Source organism: Puntigrus tetrazona, chromosome 2, assembly GCF_018831695.1.
Source record: "Puntigrus tetrazona isolate hp1 chromosome 2, ASM1883169v1, whole genome shotgun sequence".
Lineage (NCBI taxonomy): Eukaryota > Metazoa > Chordata > Actinopteri > Cypriniformes > Cyprinidae > Puntigrus > Puntigrus tetrazona.
This window is the reverse complement of record NC_056700.1, coordinates 8357056-8372137: the sequence shown is the minus strand read 5'-3', so window position 1 is coordinate 8372137 and position 15082 is coordinate 8357056. Positions and strand designations below refer to the sequence as shown.

The window sequence follows — 15082 nt, the reverse complement described above, 5'->3', positions numbered from 1 at the left end:
TTTATCCCGCTGCATCCTCCTCGCATAGCAGAGCATCTAAAGGGTCGGCTGCGATGTTTCTGCAATGTTCATTTAATGCAGAATATCATCTCCTACACATTCTCATTGAGAGATTTCAATGCACGGCTTTAATATTGTTTGCAGATGTGGGCTGTTAATGATTTTGCATGGTGCGAACTATTTTCTTTCAGTTTATTTAGTTAAATACAGATACACAAAATGTACACGGCTCGAAGAAATGAATAAGAGAACACCTAATCATCAAAGCATAACCTCAAGTCAATTAAACTTCAAGGATATCAATATATCAAGCATAAGTGATTGTTGAAAATCAGTTTGACCTGGTTTGGTGCAAATCAAAGTGTTAAGGTGCACTGGAGAGACAACACCAAGACAAACACCCAAAAAGGGAATGGTTTTTTAGATGGTGGTAGATGGTTGGTTTTTCCCTTTTCTTTCTAGACTGATTTGTCTCTAGTTTTGTGTTTTTGGTATACTAGTTGCACAGGTAGTCCAGCACATCCAGGATGACACATCCATATATGCCATCACAAGGAGGTTTGTCTCAAGAGCACGGAGAAGATAGCGGGAGATAGTCCATTACACAAAGAGAAGTGAACAGGGCCGTAGAAGGGCAAGGAGGAACAGGAGCACCGTCAGAGCCCATGACCTCCAGCAGGCTTCTGCCTTGTCTAAAAAAAACACTATGTGCTGGTTAGGTATGTTTCAAAACATGTCAGCTTATTTGAGCTGGTCCTTAGTTGGTTTTGAGCTGGTTCTGAGCAAGATATAAGCTGGCTATGAGCTGGTCCTGAGCAGGAGCTAGTTATTTAGGAAATCTGTGAAGTCTGTGCTCGCAGTCTCTCACTGTACGTACAGCTCGATTGGCATTTGTCAGGCAACAACCACTTTGGCAGGTTCACCATTGGTGCCAAGGTCTCTTCTGAATGACAGCAGGTTCACGCCGAGCCTGTGACAGCTGTCAAAGAGTCTGGAGATGACTTGGGGACTGTTAAGCTGCCTGCGACATCATCGGGCATGACTGTTTTAGCAGTGGATCAGTGATGGTCATATCCATGGAGGGTCACACAGACCTCCACATGTTTGCCAACAGTACCCGTACTGCTATTAGGTGCCAGGATGAAATGCTCTGAAGCATTGTCACATCTTATGCAGGTGCAGTGCATCATAGATCCTCCTGGTGCATGATAATATCCGGTCTCATATGGCAGCTTCTGAAAGATGAAGGCACTAAAGCCATTAACTGGCCCTCATGTTTTCTAGACCTGAGAACATCAGAGAGGTTATAAATCTGGACATCTTATGCCACCAAGTAGCACCACAGACTGCCGGGGGCTTACTGATTTCCTGATCCAGATCTGGGAGAAGATATTGCAGGACACCATCTGGCATCTCATGAGGTGCATTCCCAGATGTTGTCAGGAGTGCATAGAGGCCCTTGGGGACCATATACACAATGACTTACATTATGAGCTGCTGTAATGAAATTCATGCAAGTTTGATCAGCTTGTAATTAAAATTAGTGTGATTTTGAATCCAGCCTTCAACAGGGTTGATGATTTTTGCTTCCACTATATTCCACCAATATGTAATTATTGTGTTCCCTTTATTTTTTTGAGCAATGTATTGGGTCAGGTCATTCCAATCCTTTATGAGTTTCTTTTTTATGATGAACATAAAAGAAGATATTTTGAAGAATTCTTGTAATCAAACAGTTTATGGTCCCCATTGTATTTCTTGCCCTACTAAGTCAAAAGGGACTGAGTACTGTTTGGTACTGTTTGGTACTGTTTTTAAAAATCTTCAGAATATCTTTTTTTTTGTGTGTTCATCATAAGAATGAAACTTGTAAAGGTTTGGAAAGACGTAGGGTAAGTAACCTTTAATGGTTTTGTTGAAATAGGTTTCAGGATTTTTTGATGAGTAGGAAGTTTATTTATAAAAACTGCATTTATCTGGAACATACAGAGAGACACGATCTTGCAAAATCATATTGGTAGGACAATTATTATTATTATTTTTTTAAATGATGCTTTTAGTATTTACAAAAAGAGCTTGAATATCAGCAAACAAGCATTTCAGAGAATTTGTCATTACCGTATAAGAAATATGACAAGCAAGCAGTGGGTAGGTCTCTTCGAAGCAGATTACTTCCTTATCATGTATTCAGGCTGAGGAACATGTTTCTGTGGAGGAGTCTGACTATTTGTGCAAAAAAACGTCCAGATAGTTCAGTTGGTGATAGCCGACTCCTTCATGCAGGTCTGGCTGACAAGAATAATGATTTGATGGGATTGCTGGAGAGGATGAAGATGTCTCTGGTAGAGCAGGAGGGCACAACTTCACATCTGAACAGAATAAAAAACAAGGTTCAGGAAGCTAGACCTCAGATTTGAAATGTTGTTATTAAAATAGTATAAAGATACATGTTTATTCATTTCTAATTCAATTCTAATCACACGAATTCAGTCTGGCTACAGTGTTGTGTTCATTTATATATATACAGGTATATATACAAATATAAACTTGTGTTTAACCAAAACTGTGCATTTAGTATTTTAGTGTTTGGCCACACACTTACAAGTTGAATAGGTTAATGTGTATGCCTATATTCAGCATTGGCAAGCTTTGCTTAGCACATTACTGACTCGTTGTGTGAAATAATAGACTAATAATGTGTGACGAATCAAATTACTGCTCTGAATTACTTAACAATTATTATCTCCATTCACAGCAATATTCCAAACAAAGGCCGCAATTTAGCAACATATAAAAATTATGATCACATAAACAAATCAGCCGAAATGAAAAGCTACCGATGCTCACTTTTTTTATTTATGGCAGCTTAATATTGAGTTCTCACAAGGAATAGATTTCCACTTCAACACTCAACATTTTCATGGGCATTTATTGATCGCTACCAATTTTGACATATACTGAAATTTCACAATGTTACCGTTTCATATTTTTGATCAAGTAAATGCAGCCTTGGTGAGATGTGTTTATACTGACCAAAGCAGCAACAGACTTTTCTTTATTCTGACAGTATTATACATCTTTATCTAATATATTTTAACAGATATTTTGTTGAGTTACGTATATTTTGTCTATGGCTCTGACTTAATTTTGCTCTCCGTGTTGAAAAAGAATCGGCTTATTGTATGTGCACCTATTTCTGTTGTTTATGTCTTGGGGCTGAATTACTGGCTGTTGAATTCACAAAAATACAAGCACTATTGATGTAATTCATTTCAGTTACCTAACATAATTGAATTTTTGTTATGTAAGTTCCTCTGTATTATTTTTTTCCAGGAAAACATACATTTTCAATTTGAATTTTATGCTTAAAGACACTGTACAGTATTGAAGGGCCCAGAGCACAAACAGGAAATGTGTCACTTCTTCTTCTTCACCCGTTAACGTCATTTGTTACCCAACTCTGTGGTGTTAATCCCGCTCACCCCCGGCTCCTTCTGTTGCCATGGATATGCCATCCCTATGGCAACTCGGGGCCTTTGTGGATGGTCTTGGGTCCTGACGGCGGAGGACTCATTACACATTCCCTTCCAGCTCCAAGTCAAAACGGACGATCTCATCTGCCTGCCATATACAGGAACCTTTGTGAAAAAACGCCACAGCATGGCTTCATAAACGCATTAGTGCATTCGATCATCAGTCTTAAACACATCCACAGAGACCAAATGAAGAAGATGACCTTTCCGTTTCTAATATGGAAGAGATTAAAAACACTGTACTGAAGCAAACCCCTTTAATGTCCCTGCTGAATTCGAATTAGCTGAATGACACACTTGTTTACAAAGAGCAACAGCGTCAATGCCTGTGCTCAAATTTCATTGCACCCAAGTTCAAAAGACAATTCATATTCAATAATATTGATTTAATTGCACTGACAACAATATTTGAAATTTATTATGTTGGAAAATTACAAACTTTGTGTTTACTGAACCGAAACGACAACTGAATCAAAGGGTATGAATATTTATGCAACGGAATAATTGAGGTTAAATTGTGTCTATTTTTAATAAATTTGCAAAGATGTTAAATGCTGTTTTACCATTATTATAGAGTATAGAGTGCAGACTGATGTGGAAAAAATATAAGGCAGCAGCATAAAACGTGGAAAAAAATTAAGGGGTATAAATACCTTCGCAAGGCACTGTATTTCATTTATATGTTTGCATATATGTTTTTGCCCTAACATAAAACTCCTGGCATACTAATTGCTATTGGAATGACTGGATTTCATCTAAGAAATTTCACAGTGCACCGATAAATGTGACACTTTTCCCGTTTGTTAATGCAAATCTGCTTTGAAACAATCTGTAGTATGTAAAATGTCAGTTGATTGGACTTGATGGTAAGATTTTATTTTAAGCTGTCTATAATACAGAGTAATTACGTAGTAAGTAGTTAGTAGTTAGTAGTAGCCGTTGTACTTACATAAAACAAAATATACTTACCATGTAACAGTTATGGTTATGGAAAGTTATGGAACAGTTTGTACTTACAGTTGGTAATTAAGTAGATATAATAGACTGTTACTGTTACACATCAAAAGATTGTTACATTTGTGTTGGAGACTTTATACAACAGGAGTGCCCAATCCTGCTCCTGGCGATTGACTGTCTTGCAAAGTTTAGTTCCAGCTCTAATCAAACTATTATACAACGTAACTATAAATTCAAGTACACAGACAAAGTGTATCAAGATCATACTTAAGTGTAAGTAGCTGTGTAACAGACTCTGTCTGTAACATGTGTGTAACACTAGCTGCCTGTTACATCTACATAATTACAAACTGTAATTACAGGCTGATCCATAACTTAGTTACACGATAAGTACATTTTATTTCATGTAAGTACAATGGCTACTACCAAGTACCTTATTAGGTAATTACTTTTTATTATGACACCTTAAAGTAAAGTGTTACCAACTAGTGACAGTAACTTGCTTCATAGCCCTCTTTATACTACTATGCCTTGCTACAAGGTAGAAATATGCTAAATGAAAAAAACTTAGCTTCATTCATAAAGCATATGGCTGCACAGTGTCTGTCAATGACCTCAACCCATGTTATGCAATGTGTTTTTATTTTTATTATATCCTTTGTCCCCAGCGTTGACACTCTGACTCTTGCGTAGGCAGCACTTGAAAACATCCTCTGCGGGAGATTGGGAACATCAGGTAATTTAGTCCTTTATGCAGATGAGTATTTTAAAATAAGCGAACAATGTTTGACACGGTGGATTAAAAATAAGTGAGGAAAAACATGTAATTCAGATGAACTAAATGGATGAATAAAAAGTGCTTGCCTACAATTTGCTTTGTGCATGTTTATTACATTAGAATTAGCAGTAGAGATGAGATGTTCCGGGGCATGCTGTTACTAATACACTATGCACGATTATGCATGGATGCAACAATAGATTTTTAGGGATCAAACTCACACTTTTGTTCATTTGCCTACAAATGCATGACCCTGACGGCCATTCAGGACAAAAACTCAAGCACCACGCGTCTGTTAGGCCTGGCCTGGTCTTCCTACTCAAATGATTAGTCGCCTTCAATCAGACCCAAATTAGTTTGAAGGGAACAAGCATGAATCCGACAAGGTAACCAGAGCCCAGTGTTTAAAGATGTATGAAGAGCCTTGAGGAGAAAGTAGAGTCTCCGTTAACCCATCTCACTAACAGTGAAACTTTCATATAGTGATCAGCCTTCCTGGGCGCTTGGTGGTTTTGAATGTGGGTTTTGAACGTGAGCGTGTGGATCAGCCAGACGGGGCAGGTGGGGAGTTCCACCTGCTGAATGAACGCGGTCAGTATTGGGGAGTACCATGGGTTGCGGGTGGGCTCGGCCCTGCTAAGCATTGTAGCAGGTTGTATCATCATTGGTGTGTCAAAGGACTGTGATGCAGATGCCGTGGGGGGCATCTTCCTCGGGGCAGGGGGGCTTGGTAAGTAGCATTTCTCTCTGTCTGATAGGCCAAAACTACTTTAAAGAGACATCAGAAGCAACAACTAAAATAGCGGTGCTCTGATTCCAGTGGTTGATTCCATCATTGAATACTGTACATTCTTACCTTTTATGTAGCACAATAGTCTTTTATACACAGTACATCCAATCAATAAAACACAAACCATAGATCTGTCCATTAAAGAGATAATTAAATATAAATATTGAATTTCTAAAAACATTTATTGACTCAGACGCCATTACAAACCTGAACAAAAAAGGAGATGTTTAGCATAATGTCTAAGATGCTCTTTTCCATACAATGGGAGTGAAGGGTATAGATTTTTTGTGAATAATGGCTTCAGTTTTAACACAACTACTGTAAGACTCAAAAATGTGACACAGAGAATGTCTGTAGCTCCAAAAAGCCCCTTAGAAGCACTTTTTAGAGCCTGACAGCTCCTAGCTCCCATCCACTTGTATGGCAAGGAGCCACTTGGACGTTTCTCTAAGGATGTGTGAATAACAGTATCCTCATTTTAGGTAAACTATTCACTGAATTTTCTGCGTGAATCTGCAGGGTTTTACAGGTTTTGCTCTGCTGCTTCACCGACTATTCCACATTGCATGTCTCTTTTGCATATCATGCATTTTTAACACTACATCTAATCTCTGCTCCACATCAGCACACCTCTATTTCACACTATTATGCTTTGCCCTTTCCAACAATGAACCCACGTTAAAGAACGATGTCGGAAACGGTTACATGTTTTCTATAGAGATATACTGAAGTATCCCCCGCAGTCATTCACTGTTGAGGTTCATCAAAAAAGGGCCACCCATCATTTGATCCAGGTCTGTAATCCAAGCCACCTGCTTACGATGGTGGGTATGTAATCTACACAGGACCCTGTCACAATAGAGCTGCACAAGACACAAGTAGCCTTTGATCTATTGTTTACTGCTGGAGTAAAGACAGCATTACCTGTATAAGCCCTTGCAGAAGGTCATTATCGTTGATATTCAACCATTGTGTCTGATGATGAGGCTGAATGACAGCTCACAGTAGATGCCGTATTTTGTAGGATGCAAATGAAACTTGAGGCAGTTTTAACTATTTAACTAATAAATTCTTGTTTAATGAACTGATGTGTAAAATCAATCGTACTGTTTGGTTTGACTATTCAAACATGGCATAACAGCAGCCTTTGTACCAGTACAATCACAGCCTCACCTTCATTTGAGTCAAATAAAATACCTTCTCTACCCAGACTAAAGTCCACTTCTCGACATTGTCTCATCGTGATATCGCTGTCGTGGATGCACACATGAGCTAGGAGGTCTTTACTGGTGCATGAACATTGAACACTGCAGATCAATTGTTGTGCCACACTCTAAAGCATCAACCACCGTGATGGATTTATAAGTCAGGGGTGAGTTAGGAAAGAAAGAATGGAGGAGATTAGAGGACAAAAATGACAAAGAGGAGCCAGAAAGGGAAAATTGTAGGAGGGAGGATATACAAGCAAGACACGTGAAGAAGGAGCCCTCAGCATGCTGCAATCATGCCTGCCAGTGGCCTTTCATAACAGAAATTGGCCAAAATACAAAGCCTGCAGAGGTGCCTCGTCCTTTTCAAACAGGAATTGATTCACAGCTTGAATAGTAGGTGCATAATCAAAATCCAGCACAGCCCCTGCGGTCTACGGCTGTCTCGCCAGCAGCCTCAGACCTGTGGAAACACAAGGAGACAGGCAGGAGAGAAATAGCTCAGCTGCTCAACTTCATTAGCCACAAGGATATAAAATATGTTTTTGAGGAAGGCATGTCAAATTTCAGTAGATGTTTTAAAGGGATAGTTTACCCAAAATGAAAATTCATGCATACTCATGTGATTCTAAACCCAAGAATTTGGTTTACCAAAAAAAAGAATGGAGGCATCCACCTTTTTCTTCAAATAATGAGGAGAATATGATAAGACACACCAATTGTCAATATCAAGCTGCGAAAGGAGCGGTTTTGTACAGCTAAAAATAGCTGGACGCGGTTGAGCCTGGAAGCTAGACCCATAGATTTTACAAATGTCCACGCCCAATTTTACGTCAGGAAAAGGGTGGAGAGTACACCCAAAAATGAAAATGATTGATACGTTGGCACGTGACATTTTCTTCTCGCTTTACGCCGGTTTCCAGACTCACGTGTGCATTACTGCCATCTATCTCTCAAATGGACCGCTGATACTCCTAATTGAGTGTCAGTGGTCCACTTGAGAGATAAGGTGACGGTAATGCATTTATAAATCTGCAATCTGTCATAAAGCAAGGAGCAGACGTGTCACAAGTTGTGAAAGCGCTGAGCATAGTTGGACACTGTGGAGGATCAGAGGTTAAAAAAACAATATAAATACTGTTCAGTTTCTTGCCCAGATTGATCGTTTTGTGTCTTAGGACATCAACGTATCATCACAAGCTGCAGGGTTTATTTTGGTTTTGTCTATGTATGGTTTTTTGACCGTCATTATATGACTGAGACTGGAGTGGTTTGAATTATACCCAGGGGTTAAGCAGATAAACATCCATTTTAAATTTTTGGGTGAACTATGCTTTTAAAAAGGTGTCATAAATGAATCCATATGAAGTGAGTGGTTTAATTTAAGTCTTATGTACACTAGTATAAATACTAGCTGAGATACACGGTGTTATAAAGGTAACATGCTGTAAAAAAAAAAAAGGCACAGCTACAAATTAACAGTACAATGCTGGCAACCAAATTTTACAGTGAGACTTTATTATTTATAAATTATCTGTAAGTATTTGTACATTTTGAATGAAACATTAGCGGAACCAAAAGCAAGGCTTTTGTGCCAATTCACAGCTCACAATTGCTCTGTTTCTTTTCTGCTTTCTTAATAATGCTTAAATTGCTGTTCATCAATTTGCTGTGTAATGCAATATGCATGGGGCCTGTCTTTAGTGTGCAGCTCTAGTTCAGGGAGCCATTTAGCAGAGAGAAATGCAGTAATAATCAAGCTGCAAATTTTCCTATTCTACGCTGTCTGATCTGGTTAAGCCTGGTGGAAACACGGAGGCCTTGTCAGCAAGACATGAAGGACAATGACAACACGGAGTGAGTTATTCAGTTCATATCTGTTGTGCTCTGCAGGTCTCCTTATTTCAGTCTACCCGTTCATAAGAGCATGGTTCAGCTTCCATCACATACTGCCCAATATAGGTGAGACCACATATTATATTTTACAGTGACCGTAACCTTTTGAAGTGAATGTTATTTAGTTCAGAACATAAATACGGTGGCTAAGACAGCTCAACGCAAATTACCTGCAAATTAAGAAAACGTCTGCTTTAATTTGACAACGCAAAAAATGAAAAAAAATGTGCTGAAAACAAACGTGCAGCAAAATGTAATACTGAGAAACATTATTACAATTTATATTTATATTTCTGTCAAATGATTAATAACAATTAATCACATCCAAAATAAATGTTTTGTTTATATAATAAATGTATGTATACTGGGTATGTTTATTATAAATATGAATAATATATAATATATAAAACAAATATGTTGTTTATTATATATATATATATATATATATATATATATATATATATATATATATATATAAAAGAATGTATCAGTGTATAAATGTAATATATGTGTAATATTTTAAAAATATATTTCTGTATGTGTGTGTTTTATATACATAATATACCTTATTTTGGACGTGATTATTTCTGATTATTCATTTGACATATTTTTCGATTTGTTAAAACCTTTTCATGAAATAAAATCCTTTTCAGGATACTTTGATTAATATAAAGTTCAAAAGAACCTATTTAAAATACAAATTGTTTGTAACACTATGACATTTTAATCAATTTAATGCATTCTTGCTCAATAAAAAAATAATTACAACAATATTATTAACCCCAATCTTTTGAACAGCAATACAATGTGTATATAACGTTTGTAAAGGTATGAAAGATTTATATTAATTTTTTTTTTTTCATTGCAGTTATATATGTATACACAAACACAAACAATATATATATATATATAATTTCCTTGAGGTTTAGTTCATTGTTGTACCTCCTTATAAATGCATCATGTGTCTCAGTTCAATTCTAAATGGCACCCATCCCTGGTTCCTATCAATTATACTTAAACGCTGTATAACATTTCACTAAAGAGGCAATCTTGATCATGTTGTGTAACATGAGGTTTGTTTGCTTTTGTGATGAGAGACCATGTTGCACCACTCAGGCTAATATGACAACATCTAATTTTCTCAGGCAACTTCAGAGTGCACCCGATGGCAACAAATTCAAATCCAGCCCCTGAACAGCCTGCAGCTACGCTCACACGAGAGGGTAAGTGGCTGTTTCACATGGATATGCACACACAAACCTGTTCGCACACACACACACACACACGCATACACCCCTCTGCTTCCAGACAATTGAAGACTGATTTTCTATGACACTATTTCAGAGTGACTATATTTCTCTGGGTCAGTGTAAAGCCATCCTCTGCTTCTCATTTACACTCCCTCTGCCTGCTGGATCTGAGGGAGGAGGCTGCGACTAAATCCCAAGCTCCGAGCTAAAACGGAACCATTCTATTAGCTAACTTCATCGGAAATGGCATTATGGATTTAATGAGTAATAATTAAAAAGACCCGTTCTGAAATACTTACTAATTGTTGTTGATAATTGCTCCGACTGCTGTTGAACTTAAAAAACGCAATTCCAAGTCTGTAATGGAAACACAGGCCATGAAGTATAACGCATTAAACACAGGGTTTCAAAATATCGTGCGTGATCTTGTGTCATTATCAATAGCATTTTTGTTATATTCATATCTGACTCCATTTTATTATTTGACCTACAGCTTTTTCATTATGACCTCGAATTTGGTTGAAATGTCTGTTTGCAGTTATTCTTCTGATATTTGATTATTTTAGTTAACTCTTTATATTATTTACTTGTTCATTCTGGTGTAAAACAGAACAATATCAGACGTAACAATTTATTTTGAGTCAGGTAAGTACGTATTATGTCAGTTACATAGCCAGTTCAAACATGTTAAATCATAATAATACGAAACAACTAATTCTTGAGCATTGATCTAAAGTAAAATAAATACATTATGAATTGGAGAGACACTGCAGGCTTTCTGGCTACAGAAACCCAATGACCCTTTTGCTGCATTCCTTTAAAACAATTTCAATTTCGTCTGTGAGCAAAAAAAGCCCCTTACCTTGATACAAAAAAAGAGAGAGACTTAAAGTCTCTATTGTTATTAATGGAAATAATAGTGATAATAATAATATCACAAGTTTCTTGACTCCAAAGAATGGGTACCTTCGACAACGAGACTATACTTACACACTATGATGGAATGAATGCACAAAGATGAAGGTCAGTGCAAATGCTCTTTTAATAAGACAAGCAGGATACACGCATAGGGACAAGATGGATCAGACAAGGGAGTGCATGACAGACTACATAGAGGACAAAGGTGAACCGACTAACATGATCAAAATGGGTAAAAACTGAGCACGTAGGAAAAGAAAACACAAGAATTTAGTATTTTGCAATATTATGTATTAACGTAATATTAGTACCACGATATTAGCTGTGGGCCGTGGGCATTACCAATAACCTGCAGACATTGCCGGTGATCTCTTGGTTAAGTGAATTAGTTAAGGAGCAATGTGATTTAATGATCTACGTTGCAGCAGATACCCGACATGGGCACTTTTAGTTATGAAATGACTGCAGTCATGAGACGGGCTACCAGGAAAGCGTATTTAGTTCATCAGAAAGCTCACTGTCCGCCCTGCTGTGGAAATTACATTGACACGTGTCAATCCCTGCTGATCCGGCAGAGTCAGCCGAGCGGCCCGCGCAGTGTCCCTCACGCAGCTACTGTGCGTCCTCGCTGTCTCCTCCCTTGCCATTTCCTGCTTCAGTCCGCACGTCTGTTTCTGCCCCATACATAATGCACAGTCGTTATGAGATCTGCGTTCGGCTGAGTAGACCGATAATCTAAAGAAAAAAAAGCACTAATTTGATAGGATGCCTGATTTCCTGCAATTGATTTTCTTTGGTTTTATCAATTATGTTACCAGACTGTCAGGCTTTATACGAATCCTTTCACCGCCAATCCACTCATTCTTCGAAACAGAACATATGTGGATTCGCGGTAAAAGGCTATAAAAAGCATCGTATGCACTAAATTCCGCTGCCTGTATTATGCCTTCAGAGCACACAGTAGTCACGCACTGAATCATGTAAACAGACAACAGGGACGCGTTAAACGAATGAACAGCAGTCTCATAATTTGGTCTCTGTCTGTGTCTATGGCCTTTTCTCAGGCATGTGATCAGCTAAAGACAAAAGAAGAAAAAACGGTTTGTTCCCTCATTTAGTATAGCTATGCAATAATAATGATGCTGCTAATAGTAATAATAATAATAATGTTATTGTATTATTTTTAATAAAATTAATAAATAAGGAATGGGTTTACTACTTTCAAATAAAAAGAGAATTTAATAATATTATAATTATTCTAAATAATATTTAATATATATTTTTACATTCAATTATTGATATCAAACATTAGGTAAAAATATATATTACCATTGCAGTAATTTATTATACTGTGATACTATAAACTATAGAGACTATTTAATAATAATATTCAAGTAATACTTTATTGTATTGTTTTTTTATAGTAAAATGATTACTAAAAACTAAAAATATAAATAATAATAATAATATTAATTTGCATTATTTTAGTAAATAAATACAAACATATAATTAATAAAATTATTCAATTAAGGAAAATAGCTGTAAAATAGTTTACTTCTGTACTATAAAATTCCAAGACTATTAATAATAATAACAATAACAATAACAAGGTTATTTTACAGAATAATGGTACAATTACAATACTTATTAATACTATTTTTTTAATTGTGTCAATTCAGAAAAATTGCAATATTTTATACATTATTGTAAAATTAAAAGGCAATTTATTTTATAATAATAATAATAATAATAATAATAATATAATAATAAGTGTTATTATTATTTTCTTTTGCAGAATAACAGTACAATTACAATATTTCTTAGTTAATACAATTTATTTTACTTCATACTAAATACTTTTATTAAACTAACCTTTTATTTTTGGCACAAAGAAAAATAGCAGCGAAACCTTAAAGCCTCTCTTTGGTTGACACTGCATTATTACATGCCTCTTATTACAAATTTCAGAAGACGACTGGCATGGAATTACGGAAGATAAATTGATTATACTTCAGATTGGAAAACACTGTAAATCTGTATAAAGATCTGCATTCCTGCTTTCATTGTCTCGTTCCTAGGCACTCAAAGCCAGATAAACGTAGAGCGTTCGAAAAGCCGAATGGGGACATTTGTGGAGACAGCAGCTCCTACAGCAGCCGAGGGCTCGCAGGACGATGGGTGAGACGTTCACAGTCTAAACATATACAAAACACAGCAGCACAAGAGCTTGAAAAAAGCAAATGTTAGGTTACAGCTACAGGCTACAGCTTTTGACCTGCTGTAAATCATTTTGTCATTCACATATTCATAACTTTACATTAACAGTGAGGTATACCAGACGCAAATTACATACTCCCCTCATTACATTTGTTACACAATGAATTCCCTTCCTCAATATGGCAGTCTCTCTCTCTCTAGGGCCTGAGAGTAATTTGATTCTTCCAGCAGGCAGCGGTGCCAAACAGCCCACATCTTTGTGGCTCACTAAAGGAACGGAGTGATTGGGATTTCCACTTGCTTTGAAAGAGGCTTTTCGCTCCCCTATTGGGTTCACATTATAGTCTAAGCCAGGAGCCAATCACTTCCAGGACATTATTTTGATTGACCCACTCTGTGGCATTTTACACTCGTATAAGAACCACTGCAGAGTAGCGAGATTGGTCCATTTTCTGCCATCTTTCACCTGCACGAGTTGGCGTCAGAGTTTAATGTGCGTCTTACAATCTGGATATAGATTTGCAGAAGCCTTTTCGGATCGAATGCGGCTCTTTTAAAAATGGAAAAAGAAAGGTGTCGACCGTTCCCCATTATGAGCTTATTGGTCTCAAACCAACAAAGAAGTTGCTGTGGATGTGGTTGTCATGGCGACTTACACCACTGTCTTCACTCATAATGTCATTGATGTTGCACGAGGACCTGACTTGCTGCCTATTCAACTTATTGAATTAGAAATAAGCATGCACACTAATGCGTGTATAAATGAGCGTATTTCTTCTTCTAGGCCTTCTGCAGATGTTCCGGATATTCTGGGCAGGCGGAAGTTTAAGTCGCCATCTTCTGATCAAGACCTTTCGTAATGGCTGGAGAGCAAACGGTATTCATTTCACAATAAGCAAGACTGGTCTCTGCTTACAGCTCATTATGGTATCCTATCTGATTTCAGTCATTCAGACAAGGTGTCTGCTATAAAGTTGAAATAATGTTTAATGAAAGCAATGAGCAAGGTGAAAATCACACTGAAGAACGATAAAATCAAAAACAACCATGTGATTAAAAGGAGCGTTCACCCAAGAAATAAAATGTCATCACTCTCGTGTTGTCTCAAAACCTGTATGACTTTCTGCATTCTGTGGAAAATAAAAGACATTCTGTCGTGACGATTCTTGGAGGGTTTAGCATGCTAATGTATGTGACAGTGTTAATGTGTTTGGTCTTGGAGGACTAGATCTACAGCAGAGCAAGTGCAGAGACTTCTGCCAATCGTTCACAAACATCCGCAACATGCTACTTTGAGCATGTAAGAAATACTGCTGTGCATATAAGACATATATGAAATAACCCCCATATTGCATACATGAATCACCCCATAGCAGATCTAGACAGGTGGAGCTGGGGAAGGTGGAGGGTTTCTAAAGAGTGCTGCAACTGCTACAGCAAGCACTAGTCATTCATTTGAATGTTGAGCAGCAGGCTCATTGGCTGAAAGAAAGAACCAAACAGCTGCACCGCATGAGATAATGATGTCATTATTG

General features: G+C 37.3%; 1 protein-coding gene across 1 annotated transcript; it reads left to right on the top strand.

Moving 5' to 3' along the window:
* The first annotated feature begins 5850 nt into the window (after window positions 1-5850).
* kncn (kinocilin) lies at window positions 5851-14407 on the top strand. The gene is made up of 5 exons (XM_043262386.1): window positions 5851-5998; window positions 9160-9228; window positions 10308-10385; window positions 13409-13508; window positions 14332-14407. Exons 1-5 carry the CDS (start codon window positions 5851-5853, stop codon window positions 14405-14407), a joined length of 471 nt encoding a protein of 156 aa, XP_043118321.1.
* The last annotated feature ends 675 nt before the right edge of the window (window positions 14408-15082 follow it).

Bases quoted from the DNA above. Each gene is read 5' to 3' on its own strand.
- kncn (XM_043262386.1), top strand. From the start codon at position 5,851: ATGAACGCGGTCAGTATTGGGGAGTACCATGGGTTGCGGGTGGGCTCG. The intron at 9,229-10,307 runs GTGAGACCACAT...TAATTTTCTCAG, and splicing joins TCACATACTGCCCAATATAG to GCAACTTCAGAGTGCACCCG. The intron at 10,386-13,408 runs GTAAGTGGCTGT...TCTCGTTCCTAG, and splicing joins AGCTACGCTCACACGAGAGG to GCACTCAAAGCCAGATAAAC.